Below are 19,168 nucleotides of genomic sequence, written 5' to 3'. Positions count from 1 at the left end.
CATCCATCTAAATTCCCAGCTCTGAAATTTACCTGTTTCCGGCAATGTGCTCATTGCCTCTGCACCTGGATGACCAGCAATAGTCAACTAGCCAAACTGGCCACAGTGTGCCCTGTACCCACTAGTTTTCATCACTGCACAAATTAACATTATCTCATACCAGTTCTAGGCAGCTGACTGGCTCGACTACATACATGCAATGTTACAATGTGAGAAATGGAAATTGTCTGGAAGACAGAGTCTGGGTGCTATTAGGGGCTAATTTTGGTGGTGGGGGGTAAGAATTGACAGGTGGTGGTACTCAAAGATAGAAGTAGGATGTCAGTAAATAAGAAAATTGTTTGAGACAGTGTCTGGAACATTCTTCCATGTGTCGGAGGCCAAGGTTTCCATTTGGGAGGTAGGTAGTAGTTAATGGATGTTGCACAGTAGTGGGTATCTTGCAGAGGGTGCAAGGTCACTTGGGGTTGCTTGTGCTATGGAAATTTGTTTCTCTAGTATCAGATTAGCCAGGTATAGGGATCAGTGGAATCTGAAGATTGGAACATCTTTGTAGAAGGAGGGATGACATCAAGAGAGTGGAATTTTAATTATTAGACTGGTGTGGTGGGAGCATTTGAGGAACAGGATGTGAGACTGGGCTTTAGCTAGGGATAGAGATAATTTTTTCAACTGATGTAGATAGATGGAGTAGGGATCCATTGAAGATGGGATGTCATCAGAGAGGAAGGAAGAGGAGTGCATTGACATCAGTGAGTGATGAGAGTATGAGTCAATACTATAGGCCAGTACTGCAGGTGCCACCAGTGTCTTATTTCATACATTAGTGAGTGTATGACGTCCACCAGTTGTGGTTCATCTTCAGCAATATCATTAAGTCTTCTACATCACTAAGTTGGTTATGGCTAGGTCTTCTGAACTTGGTGAAATTCAACTCATCAGTGGTCCAGCAAAGGCTAAAAAATAAAGCCTCCATTGAGAAAGTGTGAGGGAATAGTATGAGAGACAAGGGAATAAAATTAAGCAAGAGAAATATCCCTATTTTAGTTGTGAATTAGTACAAGTGTCGCTATTCATAAATAGATGCACTGCGGCCTGAATTACTTTGAACATACCTGCAACTGTTTCATAACAAACAGGGTAAAGACTTACTCCAAAGAAAACTTATATTCTATGTCCACGTCATCTAGAAGCATTCTCCGCAAGCCACCTAGCAGTGTGTGGTTAAAGGTACTTCTGGTACCACTATCGGATCTTCATTTCCATTTGCAAATGATGCTCAAGAAGAATGATTATTGGTAAACCTCTGTATTAGATCTAGTTCCTAGAATTTTCTCATAGTGGTTATTTCACGAGACATATATATATATACACTCCTGGAAATTGAAATAAGAACACCGTGAATTCATTGCGATCTCCTACACTGGCCGTACACCACTGGTGATCATCGAGGGGACACTGAATAGTGCACGGTACATCCAAACCGTCATCGAACCCATCGTTCTACCATTCCTAGACCGGCAAGGGAACTTGCTGTTCCAACAGGACAATGCACGTCCGCATGTATCCCGTGCCACCCAACGTGCTCTAGAAGGTGTAAGTCAACTACCCTGGCCAGCAAGATCTCTGGATCTGTCCCCCATTGAGCATGTTTGGGACTGGATGAAGCGTCGTCTCACGCGGTCTGCACGTCCAGCACGACCGCTGGTCCAACTGAGGCGCCAGGTGGAAATGGCATGGCAAGCCATTCCACAGGACTACATCCAGCATCTCTACGACCATCTCCATGGGAGAATAGCAGCCTGCATTGCTGTGAAAGGTGGATATACACTCTACTAGTGCTGACATTGTGCATGCTCTGTTGCCTGTGTCTATGTGCCTGTGGTTCTGTCAGTGTGATCATGTGATGTATCTGACCCCAGGAATGTGTCAATAAAGTTTCCCCTTCCTGGGACAATGAATTCATGGTGTTCTTATTTCAATTTCCAGGAGTGTATTTAAAGGCAAAGACTTTGGGCAGAGATGTCAGTCGAGGTGGAAGTGCATAGGCAAAGATGTTGTTGAATGACAGGTGAGATATGAGTGGCGGCAACTTGAAATTAGCGGAGATTGAGGCCTGGTGGATAACGGGAAGAGAGGATATATTGAAGGGCAAGCTCCCATCTCTGGAGTTCGGATAAGTTGGTGTTAGTGGGAAGTATCCAGATAACCCGTACGGTGTAACACTGTGCCAAGATGTGCTGGCCGTGCACCAAGGCATGTTTAGCCACTGAGTGATCCTCATTACCAACAAACACTGTCTGCCTATGTCCATTCATGCGAATGGACAGTTTGTTGCTGGTCATTCCCACATAGAAAGCATCACAGTGTAGGCAGGTCAGTTGGTAAATCACGTGAGTGCTTTCACACGGGGCTCTGCCTTTGATCGTGTACACCTTCCGGGTTACAGGACTGGAGTAGGTGGTGGTGGGAGGGTGCATGTGACAGGTGGGGCAGTTACAAGGTTAGGAGCCAAAGGGTAGGGAAGGTGGTTTGGGGATTTCATAGGGATGAACCAAGAGGTTACGAAGGTTAGGTGGACGGTGGAAAGACACTCTTGGTGGAGTGGGGAGGATTTCATGAAGGATGGATCTCATTTTGGGGCAGGATTTGAGGAAGTCATATCCCTGCTGGAGAGCCACATTCAGAGTCTGATCCAGTCCCGGGAAGTATCTGTCACAAGTGGGGCACTTTTGGAGTTCTTCTGTGAGAGGTTCTGGGTTTGAGGGGATGAGGAAGTGGCTCTGGTTATTTGCTTCTGTACCAGGTCGGGAGGGTAGTTGTGGGATGAGAAAGCTGTTTTCAGGTTGTTGGTGTAATGGTTCAGGGATTCAGGACTGGAGCAGATTCATTTGCCACGAAGGCCTAGGCTGTAGGGAATAGACCGTTTGATATGGAATGGGTGGCAGCTGTCATAATGGAGGTACTGTTACTTGTTGGTGGGTTTGATGTGGACGGATGTGTGAAGCTGGCCATTGGACAGATGGAGGTCAATGTCAAGGAAAGTGGCATGGGATTTGGAGTAGGACCAGGGGAATCTGATGGAACCAAAGGAGTTGAGGTTGGAGAGGAAATTCTGGAGTTCTTTTTCACTGTGAGTCCAGATCATGAAGATGTCATTAATAAATCTGTACCAAACTATGGGTTGGCAGGCTTGGGTAACCAAGAAGGCTTCCTCTAAGCGACCCATAAATAGGTTGGCATATGAGGGGGCCATCCTGGTACCCATGGCTGTTCCCTTTAATTGTTGGTATGTCTGGCCTTCAAAAGTGAAGAAGTTGTGAGTCAGGATGAAGCTGGCTAAGGTGATGAGGAAAGAGGTTTTAGGTAGGGTGGCAGGTGATCGGCGTGAAAGGAAGTGCTCCATTGCAGCGAGGCCCTGGACGTGCGGGATATTTGTGTAGAGGGAAGTGGCATCAATGGTTACAAGGATGGTTTCCGGGGGTAACAGACTGGGTAAGGAATCCAGGCGTTGGAGAAAGTGGTTGGTGTCTTTGATGAAGGATGGGAGACTGCATGTAATGGGTTGCAGGTGTTGACCTACGTAGGCAGAGATACGTTCTGTGGGGGCTTGGTAACCAGCTACAATGGGGCGGCCGGGATGTTTGGGTTTGTGAATTTTAGGAAGTAGGTAGAAGGTAGGATTGCGAGGTGTCGATGGGGTCAGGAGGTTGATGGAGTCAGGTGAAAGGTTTTGTAGGGGGCCTAAGGTTCTGAGGATTCCTTGAAGCTCCGCCTGGACATCAGGAATGGGATTACCTTGGCAAACTTTGTATGTAGTGTTGTCTGAAAGCTGACGCAGTCCCTCAGCCACATACTCCCGACGATCAAGTACCACAGTCGTGGAACCCTTGCCAGCCGGAAGAATGATGATGGATCGGTCAGATTTCAGATCACGGATAGCCTGGGCTTCGGCTGTGGTGATGTTGGGAGTTGGATTAAGGTTTTTCAAGAAAGATTGAGAGGCAAGGCTGGAAGTGAGAAATTCCTGGAAGGTTTGGAGAGGGTGATTTTGAGGAAGAGGAGGTGGGTCCCGCTGTGATGGAGGACAGAACTGTTCCAGGCAGGGTTCAATTTGGATAGTGTCTTGGGGAGTTGGAACATTAGGAGTGGGATCAGGATTATTTTTCTTCATGGCAAAGTGATATTTCCAGCAGAGACTACGAGTGTAGGACAGTAAATCTTTGACAAGGGCAGTTTGGTTGAATCTTGGAGTGGGGCTGAAGGTGAGGCCTTTGGATAGGACAGAGGTTTCGGATTGGGAGAGAGGTTTGGAGGAAAGGTTAACTACTGAATTGGGGTGTTGTGGTTCCACATTATGTTGGCTAGAATTTTGAGGTGTTGGGGGGAGTGGAGCTGGAAGTGGGAGATTGAGTAGATGGGAGAGACTGGGTCTGTGTGCAATGAGAGGAGGTTGAGATTTGTTGGAAAGGTTGTGGAGGGTGAGTGAGTTGCCTTTCCGGAGGTGGGAAACCAGAAGATTGGATAGTTTTTTGAGGTGGAGGGTGGCATGCTGCTCTAATTTGCGGTTGGCCTGTAGGCGGATGCTATGCACAGCCAGTGTGGATGTGGGAGAGGAAAGACTGAGGACTTTGATTAGGGATATGAGTTGACGGATGTGTTCATTGGCTGAGTCGATGTATAGGTGAAGGATTAGGTGGGTGAGGGCTATGGATTGTGCAGTTTGAAACTGGTATAGGGACGGATGGAAAGAAGGATTACAGCCAGAGATGGGAACTTTAAGTGTGAGGCCTTTGGGGGTAATGGCAAATGTCAGACAAGCCTGAGTAAATAAAATATGGGAGCATAATCTGGCTAGGGTGAAGGCATGTTTGCAGAGGGAATGTAAATAAAATTTAATGGGGTCTTTGTAGGGATTGTGTGAGGTTGACATGGTATTAGAAGGTGGAAAGGGTGACATGAGACTAAAGTGAAAATAAAAAAAATATAAAAGTATATAGGGAGAGATAAAGGTGTGAAAAAAGTCGAAAAAGTGTTGGTTTGAGATGAACTATGTTGATCCTGTGCTGAACTTAGGTTGGGGAACAACGATGGGTACAAAGGTTAGGTAGTTGTGTTGCCTCCAAAACACGTTAAAGGTTGGGGAGATTCAGGAAAATTTCGAAAAAACTGCGTGTAAATGTATTCAAAGGACTGGTTATGTGCTGGCAGATTATGAAAATGAGGCTAACAATTGTCTGATGAAGAAATAATAACGTTTAAACCTGTGGGAAGCTGCTAAAAAGTGATCGGTTAAGTGGGAAAAAACGGGAATGGAAATAAAACGAAAGTTGTTGGAAATAGCTGAAATGGTTGTTTAATGGGTGAAAGGAACTGAAGCTGTGAAATAGTATCCACGAGTTTACACAAAATGTTTGTAAACTGGGAACAGTGGATTTTATAGCAGCGGTAATGTTGAAAGAAGTACAAATTTTTAGGTTATTGTTTGTAAGTAAATTGCGTATTATTGAGTATATTTAGGCAGGATAAAATGTATGGTAGATTACGGAAAAAGGGAAGATGAATGCAAAGTGAAACTACTTGTACAAACAAAAAGAGAAAGTAAGATGACAGAAAAGATTTCGAAATGCAACAGTGACAATAACAAACGTAATTGTTGGGTTAAATTAATGATATAAATAAAATAGAAAGAAACATTCCACATGGGAAAAATATAATAAAAACAAAGATTCCATGACTTACCAAACGGGAAAGCGCTGGTAAATAGGCACAATAATAAAAAAAACACAAACACACGCACAAAATTTCGAGCTTTCGCAACCCCCGGTTGCTTCATCAGGAAAGAGGGAAGGAGAGGGACAGATGAAAGGATGTGGGTTTTAAGGGAGAGGGTAAAGAGTCATTCCAATCCCGGGAGCAGAAAGACTTACCTTAGGGGGAAAAAAGGACAGGTATACACTCGCACACACACACATATCCATCCACATATATATATATCCCAGAGTGATGAGCAACACTCAAGAATCAGTTGAAAAAGTGTATTTTAAGCCACTTCCTTCATGGATGAGTTAAATTTCCTTAAGATTCCTTTTTTTTTTTGTTTTATGTGGTTGTTCCACTTCAGGTCACTCTAGGTGGTTACTCTGAAACATTTTACTATAAGTATTGTTTCCAGCAATTTTTCATCAATGGTGTTGTTGTACAGTAGTGAATTTCTTCTCATATGTATGAACAACATGTTATATTTATTTACATTCTGGGTCAACTGCCACCCACTGCACCATTCATCAGTCCTCTGCAGATCCTTTTCTCAAACCACTAGAGACTTTTGACATTGCTATCTTCTTGTGAACCCCATCATGTGTGAGTAGCCTTCTGGAGTTCCTGATGTTTTCTACTAGATGAGTTATATATACTGTAAACAGTAATGGCCCTGTCCCACTTCCTTGGGGTATTCCCAAAATTACCTTTACATCTGTTGATTTTATTCCATTAAAAGTGACATGTTGAGTTCTCTCTGCAAGGAAATCTTGAATCCAGTCACAAATCTGGTCTAACAAATAGTAAGCTCTTCTTCTTTTTCATTAAACAGCAGTATGAGATGTCAAATGCCTTCCTGTAGTCTGGGAACATGGCATCGGCTTGAGCACTGATGTCTACAGCACTGCAGCTTCTGTGAAATAACAGGGTGAGCTGAGTTTAGCAACACCTCTGTTTGCAGAATCCATGCTGATTTTTATGGAGGAGGTTTTTGTTCTCCAAAGAATATCATGATTATTGGCCATGTAATATGTTCTATACTTTTACAGCAGATTGATGTCAGCAATATAGGCCTGTAATTATGTGCATCTGTCCTACAATCCTTTTTGAAAATGGGTAGGTACCCTTAGTTGCTTAATAAACTGCTGCTACTAGAGAAGTAAGTTCTTTTACATAATCTCTGTAGAATCTTATAGGTATTTCATCTGATCATTATGCCTTTCCACTACTAAGTGATTGCATTTGTCTTTCTGTTCTGTGATCACTTATCATAAAAACAAGTAAAATTGGAGTTAACATAAAAATAAATTAATCAAGAAGCTCTGTCCAGCAAGTTTCGTATTTAAGAGTATCTCCTATGCTTCTTGCAAGCCATCACCTTAATCACTTAGGCTATCTGTGCACATCTCTTGGACAAGTCCAAACTTCCATATGTCACACTCTCTACATCCCTATACCATAGTCTCCTACATTAATCACTATAGGGATGTAAACAGTACAACACACAGAAATGTGGGTCAATGTGGAGATATACATGGATAGCTAAAGTGTGATATGTGGGAAATCTGGGTTTGAGTTCTGGTCCAGTACAAATTTCCACATCTATACCTAAGACAGCTGATGCCAAGATATTCACATTCAGTGAATTTCTTTTGGATTAATTTAGGACACCTTTCAACCACCATTAATGTCTGTTCATCCAGACAGTGTGACATAAGGAAGTTTGAGTTGGTCCAAGAAGCATGCATGGATGGTCAGAGTGGTTAAGGTGGCCACTCACTATAAGTGGGAAATGTGGGTTCAAGTCCTGCTCTGTCACAAATTTTCATGTCACTAGAAGGTAGTAAATCTATACCTAACAGAACTGATGCCAAGATATTTACATCAGCAAATTTATTTTAAATAAATTTCAGATTGCTGTAAATCATCATCAACATTTATTCATCCTACCATGTAAATAAAATTCATCAGATACCTTTGGATTATTACACTCACTTCCTTGTACTTTTTCTCCTAGGTGGCTTATGTTACTAACAATAAAATATCAATTTCATTTAAAATATCAAAATAAATAGACAAAAATTAATTCCACAGAGACTTTGCCTCCTTTTCTAGGATTCTTAGGAGAGGACAGAAGATTCCTGTTAGCTGTATGACATGTAGCAATGTTAATTGTAAACAGTATCTTATTGTTATGGCAAGCCAAAAACTGTTGCTTTGTGTTAAGTATCAACTGGAAGATAGACATTAAGATATAATTAGAAGTTAAATGGCAGCTACTCAGTGTAACTGAAGACACAGCATCATTTTTCAAACTATTTATAGCATGGTAATAATAATTGATCATAAATGCTGTTTCTAACAGCCATTTCTCTTTGTTAACATCTATTTGAAACAATATAAATCTTTGAAGGGTTTCTTTTATAACTGAATCTGTAGTACACAATGAATGAATTATTTTGATCATTATTTCTTATTTTAATTACTTCTAAGTCTCTAATCATATTTTGATAGAGTTATATTTGTATACAGTGTTTTGCACATTTTTATTTTCCTAAAATTTGCAATAAATAGTCATAGTTCAATCACTTGTTTTTTAATGCTTCAGCATATACATCCATACGTACAATACTCAAATGACTATGTATTGCATGGGCAAATATACCTTTTGTGCCATATATTAGTTTTCTCCATTCAATTCAAACTAAGTGTGGGAATAATGACTTATTATATTTCTTTGTGTAAGGTGTAAACTGTTATTGGTACGTCACTTCTACTGTATTTCCTTCTCTTACCATATACACATACATCATGTTTACAACACATCCAATAATGTAAAAAAACATTATTTTTCCTTCATTATAAGGATGATGGATATCTTCTCATCTAATTTTGTAAAATATGAATAAGTAATATTATAAATTTGAAATGTGTTTATATTAAAAACATTTTCACAGAAGCTCTAACTTTATTTCAGGACAAAGCACGGATGTTATATTTTCCATTCTTGCCCACTGTGGAAGATTCAGTACCTGAGGGTGATGCATTCATTAAGAGGCATCCACTGGAAATTCTTAAAAGTAATGACTATTTACCAGTGCCCTATCTGCTTGGCATAAATGAAAAGGAAGGCTTAATTTATTTGAAAGGTAACAGTGCTGTAATTAAACTTAACTTGATTTTGATGAAATCTCTGTACTATTTTGGATGGAACTAGTAACCTGAAAGGGAAAACTAATTGTCTGTAGACATTGAGTAAATGTGAAGTAGTTTCATATTGTTGCTATTAAATATTTTCAACCTGTTCTTAAATATCTGTTTTCCTTTTCACTACCAAACAGAAAACTGGATTGAAATGCTTCTGCAAACAGAGCTTTTTTCTAATATTCACTTTTGTACACCGAAAGTTTTATACCTTGCTGCTAAGGGTTGGCTTCTTTGCTTCAGCAAAATAGATCACATTGAGGTGTATGTGTAGAGGGGCCAGACTAACTTATGGCTCCTGAAGAAGAGCAGCAGTCTTTCCAGTAGTTGGAGGGTCAACTGTCTGGATGATTAAGTGATCTGGATTGCCATGTTGGTGCTATAAACAGCTGAAAGTAAGAGTAAACTACAATGGTTATAGCTACTAAGGCCTTAAAACTCTACTGTATGGTTTAAAAGTGATAGCATCTTCTTGGATAAAATATTGCAGATACAAAACAGCTCTTATATGGCTCTTTGGGCAGAAAAAAACACTAGTTCATTTGAGAGGGAGGAGGGAGGGGGGCAAATCTGACATTTTATGGGTCAGAGTATGGAATGTTAGATCAGTTAATTGAATAGCTAGATCTAAAAAGAGAAATAGATGGGCAGAAGCTAAATATAATGGGAATTGGTGCAGTGCAGTGGCAGGAAGAACAGAGCTTCTAGCCTGGTTAGTGCAGGATTATCAACACCAAATCAAATAGGGTTAATACAGGAACAAGTCTAACAGTGAACAAGAAAATAGGAACACATGTAAATCACCATAAACAGCATAGTGAACATACTGTATAATCGTAGCAATGATTGATACAAAGGCAACACACACCACAGTTGTACACTACATACCTACTGGCTCCACCGATAATTGAGAGATTGAAAGAATGGGTGGCAAGCCAAAGGAAACTTATTCAGATGAAAATTTAATTACAACAGAAGACTAAATTCTACAGTAGGAAAAGAAAGAGACAGAAAAATTGTAGATCATGAACTGGGTGAGAGAAATGAAAGAGGAAGCTGCCTGATAAAATTCTGCACAGAGCACAATTTCATCATAGCTAAGACTTGCTGTGAGAATTACAAAAGAAGGTTTATATGTAGAAGAGGCTTAGAGATGCCAGAAGGTTTCAGATAGATTATATAGTGGCTGGACAGAGATTTCAAAACCAAAATTTTAACTGAAAAATGTTTCTGGGAGCAGATGTGGATTCAGCTAACAGTATTTTGGTTATGAACTGCAGATTAAAACTGAACTAACCGCAGAAAGACAGAAAATGGGATCCTGATGAATTGAAATAACTACTGTCCTGGGAGTTTCAAAGGGACCATAAGAAAGTGGTTGAATAAACAGGGGAAGGAATACAATAGAAGATGAATAAGTAGCTTTGAGAGATGAGATAATGAAGATAGGATCAAATAGGCAAAAAGACGAAGGTCCAATAGAAATTCTGGGTAACAGATGAGACATTGTATTTAATTGATGAAAGAACAAAAACTAAAATGCAGCAAATGATGGAGGAAAAAGGAAATAAACACTGACAGTAAGTCCAAAAAGGCAAAGGAGAATGGCTAGAACTCATACAGACCATGAAACACAAGGGATGTCAACAGGATGCCATATCATCCTCTGCCTTGGAGTGTCATGGGGATGCAGGGAGGCATACAGATCTGTAGAAACATGCATGACTGTCAGAATGATAGATGCTGCGTACAGGAATTAAATAAACCTTTGGAGAGAAATGAAGCTGCTGTAAGAATACCAAGAGCTCAGAAGGCAACCCTGAACTAAGTAAAGAAGGGGAGGCTGAAAGATGGAAAGAATATTTAGAAGAGCTATGCAAAGAAAACAGAACTAAGACAATATGGCAGACCAGGAAAAGGATGTAGATCAAATTGAGGTGGGTGATATGATACTGTGTGAAGAATTTGACAGGACACTGAGAGACATAAGTTCAAACAAGGCATCTGGAGTAGGTGACATTCCCTCATAGTAATTGAGAACCTTGGGAGAACATACCATAACAAGACTTTTCCACCTATGCAAGGTGCATGACACAGCAATATATCCTGAGACCTCAAATGGTATAAGACAGATGAAGGAAGGCAAACCTACATTTATAGCTTCTATTGAATCCTCTTGGGCTTTCAGCCACATCAGATGGTCAAAATCTCATGAGCTTTTTATCACTTGACAATGACCAAGGAGAGCTTGGTGAAAATCTTATCCTTATGCAGGATAGGTTAAAGCCCAGCCTCACTCCCTTCTGAACTACTGTCTCCCTTTCTCAGCTGTTGACCTCTTAGCTTCAGTGTGTACAAATGGTAGATAATCTTACATTCCTTCCATTTTACCCTTGCTATGTTCCTAATTTTAAGTAATGTTTTCCAGTCAACATTTTAACAGGTTTCCCCAAATATAGAAGTGCTATAAATGTAGGTATGAATGCATGGTCTTGGAGTTATATGAATTAATAAAATCTTCCCAGGCTTCCAGCCATGTCAGGTGATTAAAATCCCACTTGACAATGGTTGAGGAGTGCCTGATTAAAAATTCATTGGATTTTAACCACTAGAAATGCCTTGAAGCCTCAGACAATTTTATTAATTCATATCCCTGTGAGTCCATGCATGAACACTAGATTTATAGTATTTGTAGGTTTAAAGAAACTTTTTGAAGGTGTTGATTGTAACACAGTCTTAAAAGATATGAAGGTAAGCAAGGATAAATACAAGGAGTGTAAGGTTATCTACAAGTCTCAGTCTGGTTCATTTTATTTGTGTTACTTGTATCATTCATTGCATTCTTCCATAGCCAAAAAGATTTCATTTTTACTAGATTGAAACTACTTGTTTGCCTAATGATAATGTAATCTATTATAGAACGAAGTTCTTTAGTGTTCTGTTGCCAAGTATATTTATGATTGTCCTTGTGTTTGAAAAATGTGTTAGTAATTTTTAGATCAAATTGTTCACAAATTGCAATCAATCATTCCTCATTGTCACTATATTCTTCCTCTCCATGTTTTCCTACTATTCTACAGGATCCTCTAATTCCTACTCTTCCATTCATGTCTCCCACGATAATCAGTTACTTTCTTCTTGGGATTTTTTCAATAGTCTCCCTGAGGGTGGCCCAGAATGTATCTTTCTCCTTATCTTTTGTGTTGTTCATGGGTGCATATACACCAATAATCACAACTTCCCTAGCAAATAATGTCATTTCAACAGTTATAATACGTTGATTGATGAATGTCCAATTTCTGATTCTTTTTTTCCATGATTTCTTTATGATAATGGAGACTCCTGCTTTGCTCTTACTGCTTTTGATACCCCACTCCAGATATGTACATAATTATCCAGTTCTTCTTCACCTTGGCCTTTCTTCTTTGTTTGATAGAGCACGATGACATCCATGTTGGATATGTCAAGTTCTGCAGGTAGTAAACTTATTTTAGTGGAAATACCTTGCACATTACAACATCCAAACATCATTTTCCATTTCTCATCGCCAGTTTTTCATCCAAATTTCCAATTTTTCTGAGGCATATTATTAGGTTTTTAGCATTTTTAGGTTTTTATGTGAGTGAGAAGCTGGCCCACTGCACAACCCCCAACCCGGAGGACCAGGTAATTTTTACTCGAGGTTTTCTTCCTTTTCCTTTGATAAGCCAATATCATATTACAAGCCAGCAGTTGCTAGTTTTGATCCATCCTGGGTATTTTATTTCCTCAGTATCCACCATATCTTGTGAGCATTCCCCTATCTGCCACCTGAGGAGATACCCAATGGGAGACCAGCAGACTCAACACTGTTAATATTTACTTCACATAAATCTAGTATATCGTCTCTAGCTTCCTTATCATAACAGAGTGAGTTTTGTTCTGTACTTTTGTTGCATTTTCCCTCAACATCACTTAAGCCTTGAGCTTGGCTGAACAATTCTAATACTTCAGATTCTGTAACTTAAATGTTCTGCAAAAGCCCCCTTTGTACCATTAAGTTCAATTAATTCTGAAAATCCTTCATCATTATCATCACAACACAACTTCACTTCTTCATTTAAACCAACAAAATATTTCACATCTTCAGTACTATCTTCATTAGCTTTTAGCTCATTATAATCACTAAAAGTACAATGAGCATCATCAACATCTGCATCATTCACAACATCATTATCAATAACACCATCATTTAAAGAACTGTAAATTATGCTATTACCCTTGGTATTATTATTCTCTTTCAGCTCAAATAGATTTTCAAGAACATTATTTTCACTACAGCAAGTATGCTCATTCACAGGCTGCTGATTAAACAGATTTTCTAAGTCTCCACTCTCCAGACAAAACTCATTATTTACCTCCTTTGAATTACTCTGATTCATTATATGCCCTTGGCAAAACTTGTACCAATACTTCTCATCTACTAATATTTTATTTACCTGAAAAATATTGCTATTCTGAACCTGTCTTAGTTTTTGCCTGTTTTCACATTGGTTATATTTGGTCCTTACTTTGTCATATTGGGTATCTCTCAGATTGCAGACTGCCAACCAAAAGAGGATTTCAGTTAAACCTATCACCCCTACTATCATTAAATCTCACATGTGTGTGTTGGGGGGGGGGGGGGCTATTATTTGACCACTGTCCACCTCTATTTTCAAAATTCCTATCACCAATTATTTGGATTCCTGTCATTCCTCACCAGGGTGTTGTTGTTATGTCCTTGGTTAAAATTGTCATTATTTGTATATTATGATTGAGATTACCCTAGTTTGGCCTCCTAAAATCAGTACCATGTTGGCCAAAACTGTTATACACCCTGTTCAACTTTCTACATATTTCAGGAACTGGTCTATAGAATCATCAGGTCCATAAACTAATCCCATTTGAATTCTTACTGGTAGCCCTCTCTTAAGTGCATCTATTTGAGGTAATTCATCAAAAGTTTGGTCTAAGTGTGCTAGTTTGATGATCTGGTCTTTGCAAAACTGTTTCATACCCCCTCTCTGCTCCCTGTACATTGGACCATTCAAAAACTCACTCTTTATCCTTGCTTGTTCAATGTCAGACCAAAACTTTTTCAAGAAACACTTTTAAAATTCATCTATGGATAAATTGCTGGCCCATGATAAAGCTTCCCCTTCTGATGATCTTTTAAAGAATTTTATTTTTAATTCATCACTCATACCAGGGAGAAAACTATCATGACAGTGTTGTATAAAATCAACTGGATGAAAATGTTTGTCATCATGGCAACACTTCAGTGGCATAGTAGGATAGCTTGGGTGTCCTACATTACAGAATGTTATTAGATAAGCCCCATTTTGTAACTGTTGTACTTGGTTTTTGATAATAGTGACATCACTATGGAAGTCTGACACATTTCAGTCTGTGATCTCGGCTATCTTCTGAACTTTTTCATCTACACCTTAGGCACCACTGTCTGTTTTTTTTTTCATTTAGCTTATTTATAAAGGTTACAGCTTGTTTACTAGTGTCTCCAACAGCATCTTTACATCTAACTTCAACTGCACCTATCTCAGATCTGAGATTCTTGTCTACTTTGCCTATTTTTGTCTCTAATGTTTGTATTTTTGATTCTGAAGCCTCTACCCTCCCTTCTACTTTTTTCACAAGTTCATCTACAGCTTTCACTTGAGAAAATGCACCAATTAAGTCTTTTTCATCATTTGAAATTTGTGCATTAAGCTCTGCTCTAATGAGATTAGATTCAGAGACTATTGACTTTTCAAGCTTTTCACCATTTTTTCCACCATTGATTTTAGTTTTTTTTTCAAGTTTTTCTCTATTTTTTTTTCATTCATGATAGTTTCTCACTATTTTTTCCATTGATGACATTAATGCAGTAAACATGTCTTGTAAATTTAACTGTTTAGGTTTTTCACTCAGCATTGTTTCGCTTACGTGCAACTGTACTTGTTTCTCATGGTCTGGACTCAAATCTAACATGCTACTGCCTAAAAGTCCTGAGTCTGCACTGATTTCATTGAACTGTTTACATTGACTGTTGTCTAATACATCCTGAAATATATCTTCATTGGCTGTGTCCTGTTTAAAGTCACTAGTTGAAGCTGTTAGGTTGGTTTGTGGGATTAAAGGGACCAGACTACTATGGTCATCGGTCCCTTGAAGCTGTTAGGTTTGGCATATTTATTTAATTGTTCTGATCATGATCCATATTTTGTAAATTTGTTCGAAAATTGTAAATGCTAAAAAAAATGCCAGCCAAAATGTCCATGCAATACTGCACTGAGAAAATACAAAAATAAATGTTTTAATTTGTACTTAGCTTATTATTGTCCTGGGTTGGGTAGGTAGCATCAACTTTGGTACTAATGCTTCAACCTTTTACAACCGTGTATGTCCATAGTGTTGCATCATTCCAAAACTACTCTACATATACTATATAAAATTATATTTGGTTTAAAATCATTTCACATTGCAACACAGTTTTATGCTTTTTTGTCACCTGAAACATAAGCATTGTTGAAAATCTAAACATACAAGTATCCTGGTCGCAATGGCACCATTTTAATGACTTCTTTTGTTGCACACCTTGGATGACCATTAATTGTAATAATTGTTCATGTAGTAATTAAATATTGTTGTCCGGGTCTAGTGGTAGTTTAAAAGAAAAAATACTCATCTTGTTTCTTGAGGATTTCCTTAAATCTGTTGCTTTAATTTCTTCTGTCTGGAAGCCAGGTTCTCTTGTAGGTCTGGAAGCCCTATAGGTTGATGTGTTTGTAGAATATTGTAGGCAACAAAACTGATTTGCAAGTAATTTTCATATTTAGTAGTCCTAGATGCCTTGCTGCCATAAATTTACAAAGTTCATTCAGTGAAATACATTCCATTGTAGAATAATGTAGACAACAAAATTGATTTGCATGTAATTTTCATATTTAATAGTCCTAGATGCCTTGCTGCCATAAATTTACAATGTTCACTCAGTGAAATACATTCCATTTATATGCAACTCCAGAAAACTTTACATTTCTCCTTCCTTCCTTCCCACCAAGCACACACATGCAAGCCAAACACACCCAGTTAACATCATTCCAAAGTACATCAGTAAAGATATAGTCATACTAACATTGAAACGTAGAACATTAAATCAAAAATAATTTACAGAAAATGACACTTACTCAACAGTACAACAGATCAAATTATGATGAAATATACTCACATAAACAAAAAAATATCTTTTTGTAGTACAGTAATTTTATGAAAATTGTTATATGTATAATCACAGACTCTAAGCTGCATACATTTTTAGTGTTTCCTTCATGACCATAGACATTCATGAACTGATGCTGAGAAATAACATCATTGCTGGCCAGTTGCCAACTGACGATTCTGGGGGAGGTGGGTGACTATTTAAAGACAGGTGTAAGAATATGATGTTATTTCTGAAACCGCTTAATGTTTTGAAATTCAGGTAGATTAGGCTGTACTATTCTGTCTGGACTCTAAGACTTCAGTGTTAACTGGTTTATGAAAAATACACTCCTGGAAATTGAAATAAGAACACCGTGAATTCATTGTCCCAGGAAGGGGAAACTTTATTGACACATTCCTGGGGTCAGATACATCACATGATCACACTGACAGAACCACAGGCACATAGACACAGGCAACAGAGCATGCACAATGTCGGCACTAGTACAGTGTATATCCACCTTTCGCAGCAATGCAGGCTGCTATTCTCCCATGGAGACGATCGTAGAGATGCTGGATGTAGTCCTATGGAACGGCTTGCCATGCCATTTCCACCTGGCGCCTCAGTTGGACCAGCGTTCGTGCTTGACGTGCAGACCGCGTGAGACGACGCTTCATCCAGTCCCAAACATGCTCAATGGGGGACAGATCCGGAGATCTTGCTGGCCAGGGTAGTTGACTTACACCTTCTAGAGCACGTTGGGTGGCACGGGATACATGCGGACGTGCATTGTCTTGTTGGAACAGCAAGTTCCCTTGCCGGTCTAGGAATGGTAGAACGATGGGTTCGATGACGGTTTGGATGTACCGTGCACTATTCAGTGTCCCCTCGACGATCACCAGTGGTGTACGGCCAGTGTAGGAGATCGCTCCCCACACCATGATGCCGGGTGTTGGCCCTGTGTGCCTCGGTCGTATGCAGTCCTGATTGTGGCGCTCACCTGCACGGCGCCAAACACGCATACGACCATCATTGGCATCAAGGCAGAAGCGACTCTCATCGCTGAAGACGACACGTCTCCATTCGTCCCTCCATTCACGCCTGTCGCGACACCACTGGAGGCGGGCTGCACGATGTTGGGGCGTGAGCGGAAGACGGCCTAATGGTGTGCGGGACCGTAGCCCAGCTTCATGGAGACGGTTGCGAATGGTCCTCGCCGATACCCCAGGAGCAACAGTGTTCCTAATTTGCTGGGAAGTGGCGGAGCGGTCCCCTACGGCACTGCGTAGGATCCTACGGTCTTGGCGTGCATCCGTGCGTCGCTGCGGTCCGGTCCCAGGTCGACGGGCACGTGCACCTTCCGCCGACCACTGGCGACAACATCGATGTACTGTGGAGACCTCACGCCCCACGTGTTGAGCAATTCGGCGGTACGTCCACCCGGCCTCCCGCATGCCCACTATACGCCCTCGCTCAAAGTCCGTCAACTGCACATACGGTTCACGTCCACGCTGTCGCGGCATGCTACCAGTGTTAAAGACTGCGATGGAGCTCCGTATGCCACGGCAAACTGGCTGACACTGACGGCGGCGGTGCACAAATGCTGCGCAGCTAGCGCCATTCGACGGCCAACACCGCGGTTCCTGGTGTGTCCGCTGTGCCGTGCGTGTGATCATTGCTTGTACAGCCCTCTTGCAGTGTCCGGAGCAAGTATGGTGGGTCTGACACACCGGTGTCAATGTGTTCTTTTTTCCATTTCCAGGAGTGTATTTCAAGTTAGTATATCATTAAAGTATGTGGAACATTACTATTCGACCGATGGCCCTAGCAGTCTGGTCCCTTCAATCCCACATTACTATTCATCTGCTTTCTGAAACCCCTATTTACAAGTACGGCATACCTCTTGAAATAAATCTTTTATTACCCAAAATTATTCAAATTCTTAATTAGTGACTGAATTAAATAGTGAGAATACTTATCTGTTTCAGAAAAATTACAGCAATAAAAATAATATTACCAAAGTTCAGAATCTTGCCAGCATTAGAGTAAAATAGGCAGTTGAAATTATGAGGTTCCAACCTTGTAATGTCAATTATTTAGTAAGTTCATAAATTTCAGATAATTTAAACCATGTTCTTGGAAAGTTGAAATTGTCTGTTTTTTAATGAATGGTAACATCCTTTGCTGCCCATTACCTAAAGATGTTTCTTAATTACATGAAATTGTTATAACTTCAATCAGCTATAACTTTTAATTACACAAATTTCCATTAAAACAAATTGTGTAATTGTTATCAGGAATATAAATATAAACAATTGAACTATAAGTTTCAATGAGATTTTGCAGACATAATAATTTGTCCTGTATGTATTACACATGTGTGCAGGAGCATGAAAAATTCAAATTCTTGTTATTCCTGGGAGTAGAAAACATAGATTGCATAGGTTTCAACTTGCTATGTCTCAAGCCTGTGGTTGTGATCCTACACACAGCTACAAATCAAAGGACACTGACCAGTCATGGGTATGACACTGCAAATTTAAGCTCTGCTTGCACCCCATGAGTAAGGTCAGCAGTCTTCACCACATCTGCCAGCTGCCTGTACTAATAGAGGATAGCCTCAGAACCCAAGTGACAGGCATCATTGATGCCAACATGAGCCTCAACTTGAAGATGACTGTACCCTGCACCCTCAGTAAGTGCAGGTAGCACCTCCTCTGCATCTGAGATGAGGCTTCCTGGCAGACATATCAAGTTTATATAGAACTTCTGTCCATCCTTGTGAGCTAGTTCCTTAAGGGTCTCCATAACATTACTGTTAACTATCAAACCCTTTCCCTCTGTGTGCCTGCTCAAATCTTACTGAAGGAGCAGCCACTTGCTCACTCATAGAGCAAATGGGCGAGGCCATGCAGTCAGTCCATGACATGAATGCTTTATAACCTGCCACTCTGCTGTGGCTGCAGTTGCCCTACTTTGGAT

At 40.0% G+C, this 19,168-nt stretch overlaps 1 protein-coding gene across 1 annotated transcript in view; it reads left to right on the top strand.

The window, feature by feature from the left end:
- LOC126162501 (juvenile hormone esterase-like) overlaps positions 1-19,168 on the top strand; it is a 132,952-nt gene that overhangs the window by 75,125 nt on the left and 38,659 nt on the right. The window contains exon 6 of the mRNA XM_049919049.1: positions 8,738-8,909. Within this exon, the coding sequence (XP_049775006.1) occupies positions 8,738-8,909 (172 nt within the window). The remainder of the gene's footprint in view (positions 1-8,737; positions 8,910-19,168) is intronic.

This window comes from Schistocerca cancellata, chromosome 2, assembly GCF_023864275.1.
Source record: "Schistocerca cancellata isolate TAMUIC-IGC-003103 chromosome 2, iqSchCanc2.1, whole genome shotgun sequence".
NCBI lineage: Eukaryota > Metazoa > Arthropoda > Insecta > Orthoptera > Acrididae > Schistocerca > Schistocerca cancellata.
The sequence above is the reverse complement of the archived record's forward strand: the minus strand, read 5'-3'. Positions and strand labels throughout refer to the sequence as shown.